The 8858-nt window shown below is 43.4% G+C and overlaps 1 protein-coding gene across 1 annotated transcript; it reads right to left on the reverse strand.

The window, feature by feature from the left end:
* Positions 1 to 326: 326 nt before the first annotated feature.
* Positions 327 to 2835, reverse strand: LOC125017768 (pancreas transcription factor 1 subunit alpha). Its single transcript, XM_047601243.1, has 2 exons — positions 1863 to 2835; positions 327 to 1022 (listed from the first exon to the last, which is right to left on the reverse strand). Exons 1-2 carry the CDS (start codon positions 2440 to 2442, stop codon positions 985 to 987), a joined length of 618 nt encoding a protein of 205 aa, XP_047457199.1. The 5' UTR covers positions 2443 to 2835; the 3' UTR covers positions 327 to 984.
* Between the last annotated feature and the right edge of the window lie 6023 nt (positions 2836 to 8858).

The raw sequence follows: 8858 nt of genomic DNA on the forward strand, positions 1-8858 counted from the left end.
GGATGTTTGTGTGTTAGATGGATATTGTCATATTAGAGTGAAGCCACACAGAATAAGTGTAAATCATTTTACACAAAAATCAATTCTCTCTGAGAGAGATGAGCTACATAAAGACCTTAATACAAAAAATACATGAAGTAAGATGTCACAATTAAAACCCTGGTGAAAATGTAGGAATAGAGATGTATAAAAAGAACCTCTCTAAAGAGCTGCGGTGATTCATTTATGAAAAATTAGACTTTTATACAAGTAGCTTTAAATGTGCAGTGAGTCACGATAAAACACAGCATGCTCATTTTAGCTCGAAATTCAACACGTAACTACAATTTGTCTTGAAGCAGATATTCATAAAGCAGTACAAATGTTTTTGACATAAATAATTCAGAATAAATAAACAAACAAACAAATAAATAAATAAACAAATAATAGCCGAGAGGGGTTGCACATGAAAAAAACAAAAAAAAAAACACACAACCAGCCTTACTGCCATCTCTCCACACAGCACCTGACATGCGAAAACATGTTGCACTGATCTGCTTCTCACGCCCATGGTCTCATTTACATGATCATGGCTCTTTTTAACACGTCGACTCGCAGCCTAATGAGCGGGAGTCCAGAAAACACTTCAGAGCTACATGCAGAAGTATGAGTCCTCAGCAAGTCCATTCAGTCTCATGCCAAGGTGCCCCTCTGTGACAAGTGCCATGAATTTGGGAAAACAATGCCAGGACCTCCCCTGCCCCAGCAACAATAGCTCTCAATTATCAGTCAACAATAAATTAGAATATAAAAAAGCCTCCGAGGACAGGGTTCGAAAGAGTTGAGAAAGCCTGAGGTGTGTGACCTGGTGAGAAGTCTGCAGATGTCGGTCGGCAGGCTCTGCCGCGCCCGCCGGCCTGTCTTTGACATGTAGAGGAGGGAGGAACAAACCTGCACCACCTCCCTGCAACAGTCTCCTCGTCTGGGGTGCCCAGTGTTTTTCAGCTAATCCCACTTTATCCAAGAGAGGCGGGCTGTCAAATCTGAGAAAGGGGCGCAAAGGGGCAGAGAGAGACAAAAGCAGGACAAACACATAAGTTTCGATACATTTTAATGACTGTTTAACAAGTCCTAGGGTCTGGGCCCAGTGATTGGGGGCACACTTACTCCTGAAAAGAGGCTTCAGAGCAGATTCCCACAGAATTAGTTAAGCGAATGGAGGCAGTAAGAATACAAGTGCTTGTTTTTTGATAAAAGTGAGGCTCATTTAAGGGCAAATGCCCCGGAGGAACCCACCTGGGGAGAAAAACTCTGCACCGAACACACAGAGAGCTGCTTGAAGTGACATCTGCTTTGTGGGATTATAGTGATTAGCTAACAATTCATATTTTCTGTGCACTGATGACATTATAAATAGTTGTCAAAAGTCTTTCTGTAAGAATAGGTTCCAGACTGCAAATGGTTCTTTCTACTGTGGGTTATGTAAATGTCGGCATGTGCCAGCCGTATCTAAATAACCAGCACACATCAAATTGAGGCTTTAAAGGCTATACTTTACACTTTTTGTTTGTATGTGTTTATGTGCATATTTCACACACAAGTGAACTTGAAGTATAAATAATATTAAGGTGCTCTTATAGCCCACCTATGGTATTTTTAAAAACTGTGCAGACGTGTTCAGCTAAGTCGTGCAAAAGGTTGTAATAATAATGGAATAAATCATTTCTTGTTAATGTCATTGTTTAAATTCTGTCTCTCAGCACATTTAAATTGGACTGTCAGGAAGATTTTATTTGGTTGCACCTGTTGTTTAAGATTCAGCCGTTTGCTTGGCCAGTGACTATTTCATGATGTTGATGAGCTAATGACAGTGATTATCTCACCACTTGTGTTCCAAATAGCGTTGGTTTGATTCTTGTAGCCGTTCTTCATGCACTCGTCCACGTAGGACTTGGGGTCGCAGCCAGACATGAGGATCTCTCTCAGCAGGGCGATGTAGGCTATGGCCAGCCTCAGCGTGTCTATCTTGGACAGCCGCTTCTCGTAGGGAAACGTCGGTACGTGGCAGCGGAGCTCCTCGAAGGCGGAATTGATGCTCAGCATCCTCTTCCTCTCCCGGATGTTGGCTGCGTGCCGCTGCACCTTGTACGGGGGATGCGACAACATCCGCCGCGCTCTGCGCCTGGTCACCTCCAGGGGCTCGTCCACAGAGGAGCTCTCACCTTCAGCGCAGACGCCCGCCCCCGGAGACTGCACGTCGAGGTCGGTGAAGGTCAGCTGTGCGTCCGGAAACATGGACTGACAGCCAAAGGAGGACCAAGGGGAGAGCTGGCCGTTGGCTGAGGTGCAGTCCAGCAGGAAGGCATCCAGTTGAGTCTGGAACTGAATGTTTTGATCCATCTGTCCCCAAAATGCAAAATCCGTGGTACCATCTTGGTCGAGGTCAAAGAATATGTCTTCCATATTAAAAATAATTAAACAAACAAAAAAATGCGATATTTATTTTCCTGACGAGGAGAATAAACTATGGAGGTTTTCTGGAGGAGCAGACGACAGAGTACTTGGAGTTTACCGGAGAAACTGATGAACCTGCGCGAATCTCTGCTGTGTGACAGCCTCATGGGCACATCTCCTGGATTAAATACTTCTGGGCCTCCACGTTGCTCGGCGGGTCGCTCTGGCCAATTCTAAAGGCTGAAAGGAAGCTCTTAAGAAGCCCTTACCCCTCCTTGTGGATAGTTCATTGCTTTAAAAAACAATTACAAAGGGGATCAGTAGATCTCCAAACGACAAAAAGCGGGGAAAACACGTGTCCAATTATAAACTTCCCCCAAGTAGTCCCGCTAATATTGACAAAAACACTTAGCAGACATTGAAGGGATTGTGCCGAGCATTATGGCGCAGCAGGCCATGCAAGCCCGGTGGCCTCTGAATGGGACTGTTTCACCAATAAGCTCAGTTGACAACAAACTGTCACAAACACATGAACGCTCTTTGTTAGTCCAAAATGTAACGAGATTTTAATGTAAAGGAGTTTTTTTTATGTGTTCGCTTTGGCTCTGGTTTTATTCTGGTGTCCACATATTTTTACGCACTGAACTTAGATCCCAAACAGACCTACAAGATGTAAAATATTCCAACAGTATCGCCACAATGCGTCCCACATAATTTGGGTCTAGGAGCCACATTAATACGTTCCTAATTTGCAAATGATACGACTGACTAAATGGCAAACCGTGGAGAGGACGCACGCTGTAATTACGCTGGGGTTAATCAAATAAGCGAGCTCTTTTCTTCGAGGTTGGATGGAGGGCAGCGCGGGGATGAACTTTAATTCAACAAGGCTGTATGTTTGCTAACACGTGGTTTTGATTTGACAAAGTCCTTCAGGACGCTAATTTAAAGGGAATCTGCTTGTTGCAGTAAACACAAGCGGCATGAGGTCTTTCCGTGCGGCGAGAGACTTTATCAGGAGGCAGCAGCTGATTTAACCAGAATTATCCAGACGACTAACAATGCAACAGGTGAAGCTTGCGCCTGGCAGATGTTGGCAGAGCCAAGCGTTTAAGCCTGACAGGTGACTGACAGTTGCATTTTAAATAACACTGAAGTGCTTCGAAATTAAACCCAGGGCTATTGGCAGAAAATATGTGGCCTAATGTGAAAGCATTTTTGTATCATTAGCTGGTCGATTAACTGCAGGATTGTAACTGAAAGTCCAGCAATGCACGTTTCGTTGTTGGTCCTATTTCTTATTATTTTCGTGCACTGATCCGAGTTTATTGAGCTGCTAAAATTATGTATTTTTTATTATATTTTTTAAGATACAATACCAGTTAAAAATAGAAGTTTACAATAAAGAGATTTCTGCTTAGATGGAAGGAGGAATACAGGCCACAATCCAATCAGCAATCATCTTTAGTGAGTTTGATTTGATTCCCCTCCGGTATTTGTCTCAGGAAGCAACGTTGTTCTTATTTTCCAAGGGATTGAGTTACACTAGTTAATGAACGTACAGTTCCAGTGTTGCTCTAACCCTCCCCCCTCCCGCACATCAACTCACCCATGGCACACGAGGAATTTGAAAGGACGACATTTTGATTAATGGGGGCGTTGTTATCGTGGCCAGCTTCCTAATTTAACTCCGCCGATTAACAGCATAAACCCGTCTGCAGCGTAAATCACATACGAATGAGGAAATGCACGGTTCCAATTAATACGTCATCTTCATATTTCTAATCCCCGGATGCCATCTAGTACTTGTTAGGGGCTTAAACGTCTAATGGAGATAATAAAATTAACGACTATGGAACAAATGTATTCGCCTGTGGTATGGCGCAGTTTAATATGTATTAAATGATACCAGATATAAACAGAAATTGCGGCCCTTAATTAGAAGTGTGATATTATAATCTATCAGGAGGTCCAAACACAAAAATCGGAGCTTTCAGATTTTATTTATTTATTTATTGCTGGATTGTGCGTAAAATAAAATTTCGCTGTTAGGCTCAGGTGGACACGCTTTCTTTTTTGCAGCTCATCGGACTGCCTGAGCAGTAAAACCGTGTGATTTTTTGGCTTTCCAATTTAAGAAAGCACAGCAGACGGTCCACATTGAGAGGTGCGGGGCCTGTCAGGACCTTCTGCCGTTCTGTCAGCAGCATCTCTCCCCCAGCTGACGGTCCCGCTCTGGACCCGCTGAAGAGACGCGCCTGTCAGATTCAGATCCGCCTTATTGTTTATACGCGGATACAAGAGGCCGCGGGGGCCTTAAAAGGACGAAAGACAGCAATGCTTTTGAAAAACCGTAAAAAACAAAAACGAAAAAAAAAAATGCAATATCCTCACTATCAAGGCATCTGCTGGTTTCTAACAAACAGTATGTGTCGGGAATCGAGAAATGTTACACTTTGCTCTTTAAACACAGTAATTAAATCCCTTTCCGTGTGTGGTGACTTTATTCACTGACATGCAGGTTAGGCTGGAGCTCAGATGAGCCTTTCCGACGATTTTGCTGTAAAATCCCTTCCACTGCTTCCAGCCCAGAGGGAACCGGACAACCTGGAAAAGTCAAGTGCGCCTTGGACTCTGCGCAAGGCCACATGCTCGCAATTAGGGCTGCGGTTTTGAAGCCGTTTCCCACCTGGGAGTTGGTGTGTGGAAAACAAGGAAGTTAATGAAACTGCGAATCAAACACACATCAGGATTGATCCACACCTGCGCTTTCATGTCCTTTCTATTGTTATAATTTTTAATCAGTGACATATTTTGTGGGGTTAATGCTGGACACTGTTAGCTCATAGAGCGGTTGTGTCATTTCCTACAAATGATCTGTGTTTCTAAGCTCTGACGGGGTTTTAGAAATCAGTGCCAAAGTGCCCCCCACCCCCATTTCTTGCTTTCTGTATCTTTCCTATAAATGTCTTTAACACGGTATGACCAGATTTACTGTATGTCCCTGCTGCGTAATACACAAACCCACAAAGTTGTGAACAGCAGAAATGTTTTGACCACTCGCCATCAATGCAAAAACAAAAAGAAAGATTAACATTTCATGGCTGTGTTCAGTGACGCACATCTTGTTTGTTTGGGTACAGGGACGATAGCATCTTTGTCCTGAAAAACCTCTGTCTTGGCTGCTATGAGAGAATGGCATAGCAGCCAAGTGTAATCTTCAGCGCTGACCACAAACAGCTCTTTGATCCGCGCTGGGACCGAGCCATTACAGTGTCACGGCACATTGAAGTGATAACTCAGAGCAGAAGTTAGCCTTGACCACAGATTAGGATTCAGATAGCTCCGGGCCTTTACCTTTAAAGGTAAACTACAATCAGCATTAATGCAATGAACAGTATGCGGCGGGCATCAAAGTGCATGCCAGCCAACTGAATGAAAATAATGCAGGAAATGCCTTGACTGATTGCGTGCAAGTCTCACTCGCATGTGAAGTATGTAAGGACTTGCGGTGGCATTCTTTTCTTGCGTAAACTCTTAGAGCATCTTTGGGGCAAGAGCAGCGCTTTGTGCATGTGACCCTGCGCACGAGATATTTGAGCGAACTGTACCATCAAAACAAACCCAGGTCCTTATACAAAACCTGCCAACAATGCATCAGATTCTTGAAGTTAAGAAGCAGCAAACTGGCTCTGTGCCATTCTTGTCTGCATTTCAGGTCCAGGTCTGGAAAAAGCATCATAGTCGTAAAGTGGGCCTTAAGCAAACACCCCTCCAGGGGCACCACCCCTCTACCTTGACTTTTGGGAGCCTGAAGCTGGAACTCAGCCCCTAGCTTGATAAAAACACTTTTTTTTTCACAGTAAGGGTGTGTGTACACTGCGTGACACCAGGTGGTATTTAGATAATGTAAGTTCATATGTGTGCACGGCGTATCATTATGTTCCCCCCTTTGCTGCACCATTATTCATTAATCAAGTATGTGCATCCAGTTTTAGACTTTCATTGTAGCCCTATGTGAAATGTATGATAGGTCACAGAGCCCATGGGAGACACTGATACCGGAGAATACGTCATCGGTCAGGAGTGACACCCGCAGTAAACCAGGGGCCAGTATTGTCTTAATATTGTCACTCCCTTTTTAAACTGTCTGACTACAAAGCGATAATTTATTGTCAGACACAATGTTCATTTTCTTCGTTGTTATTGCAAGTATTCAACATCCTAAATTGTTTTAACATATTTCCGCAACCCAAGGACAATGAAACTCGCTCAACCAGCAAAAAGGACAGTTGAACTTTCAGACCCAATAAGAACCATCAAAAGAAAAGCACCAAGACTGCAGTCACATGATATTTCCATGACAGGCGTAGAGTAGTGGGGAGGTTAGAGAGGCCCTTTTCACTTGAACGGATACACAGAAACACCGACGCTGTGTTAAGTTTATACCCATATTTGCGCCAAATGGCAACAGCAAGATACAACCAAGAAAATTAAGGCCAGTATTTGAGGACAACAATCCAGTACCACAGTTGACACAACTTCAGATGAAAAGTGAAACCAGTGCCAAAAACTGCAGTTCCTCAAATGGCCACTTGAGGAGAACTTGAGGTTCCTTAAGTGAGTTGATCTCCATAAACCTCAGTGTTAAATTTACATAAAGTTGTAGTCCCTATAGCTAAATTCCCCACTCATGGCAACTACACAGGGGAAATTTTTCATGGCTGGCTCCTGAGTGACAGGTCGGTGCCAACACATGTTATTAGCCGTATACCTAGGCAGCTCTCCTGGCTAACTGGGCTCTACTTATGATCCACCCCTTTTCCCAAAATAAACAAAGAGTAGGAGTGAGGCACTGCCAAGGTGGCAACAACCGGAGCTACGCTGCTGAGCTTCAAAACTGACCTCCAGGAACACAATGAGTGGCATCATGTCCGTAATACCCACAGGTGTACTCACCCTACCCATGCCTCCAAGAGAGAGCTCAAGTCTACTTGAGTACAAATATAGAAAGGTCAGAGGGGAGACATGTCTATTGATGGAGTCGTCAGATGAGGTAATTACCTATGCCAGAATAGTAGCCTATATTCCACCACTGAACAAGTGGTGGAATATAGTTAAATTGAACTCATATAGACTTTCAACTATTAATCAAGTGCTGCCCTGACAGTTACTTCTAAAATGGTTATTTGTATAGATCGACAGGCTTTACAGAACTAACGGACCAACTGGTGATGATTTCTAGCCCTGGCGATTTTGTTGTGTAACCCGCAGGTATCATTTACGGGGGTCGCCTTTGCTGAAACCAGATGTTAATGTGCTCCTCCTGCAACTCTCCACTTCCTCGGAACAAAACATTATCAGGTCCATGGAGACACACATACACACTCAGACAGAGGCCTGATACTCAGGAGATGGTCTTAACAGGCACAGGGGCGTCTTAGGTCACAGCAGAGACATGCCAGTGGACACACTGCCCCTAAAGACCAGCTGCTAGCTTTGTTGAACTCCCGTTGTCTTCCTCTCTTTTTGTCCTGACCCTGTTGTCCAGGTCAGCGAAGTGTTGCACATTCTCCCAGCTTGATTAAGATAATGAAAGAAATATTTGCCTGTTCAGTCTTTTCTGCTCAGGGTTGGAGTGGCTTTGGATTTGATTTAGAGCTGAAAAGGAACTCTGTCACTTAGGACATTCACACTCTGGACAACAACTGTTTTCACAGATCAAGTGGTGGATAGGATATAGTGTTCGAAGGAGGCCAGTGAAAGAGAATGTCCTGTGGCTGAACTGAGGATAGAGAACGCTGAGGGTAAATGCGATGTTGAATGCCCAGTGTCTGAAGAGACAAAGCACAGAATGCAAATAGGGAGCATCTCTAATGTCGCTCTATAGGAAATGTGGTGATTATCTGATCATCCAATTATCTCTTTTCTTCTGTTCTAAAGAATGCTTTCCTCCTGGTGACAGATGCTCTGTGTCTGTGATGGGACTGATACTTCTCTCAGTGTAAGACGAATGTGATAAGTACGACTGCTGTCTGCTGCAGTAACGATTGTGTAGAATGTATTCTAAAAATCATGTTTCCTTAAATGTATATACGTTAACCAGAGACTTTATGAAGTCAAGTAAGATAAAGAAGTAGTAATGGAAATAATGTCATAAAGCACAACAAACATTCTTATTCTCTCATGTCTTGTCCAGAACCTTATTATTTTATTATAAAATTTGAAATTGAAAAGGAGGGACTTATAATTAATGCTAATTCCGCAACTGCACATTAACACAGACAAAACTGGAAATATAAAAATAAAAATAGGTAAAAACTGGTGAATGTCATTATTTGACTGGCAAGGCCAACATTGTTAGCATCTCTGTGAGTCCGTACGTAGCTACAGCGGAGCTTTGAGCTGTATGCTAACATCAGTAT

This window comes from Mugil cephalus, chromosome 12 (assembly GCF_022458985.1).
Source record: "Mugil cephalus isolate CIBA_MC_2020 chromosome 12, CIBA_Mcephalus_1.1, whole genome shotgun sequence".
In the NCBI taxonomy this organism is placed as follows: domain Eukaryota; kingdom Metazoa; phylum Chordata; class Actinopteri; order Mugiliformes; family Mugilidae; genus Mugil; species Mugil cephalus.

Coding starts and splice junctions, on each gene's coding strand:
- LOC125017768 (XM_047601243.1), bottom strand. CDS start 2,442: ATGGAAGACATATTCTTTGACCTCGACCAAGATGGTACCACGGATTTT. Junction 1,023..1,862: donor CGCTATTTGGAACACAAGTG/GTGAGATAATCA, acceptor CCCCTTTCTCAG/ATTTGACAGCCCGCCTCTCT.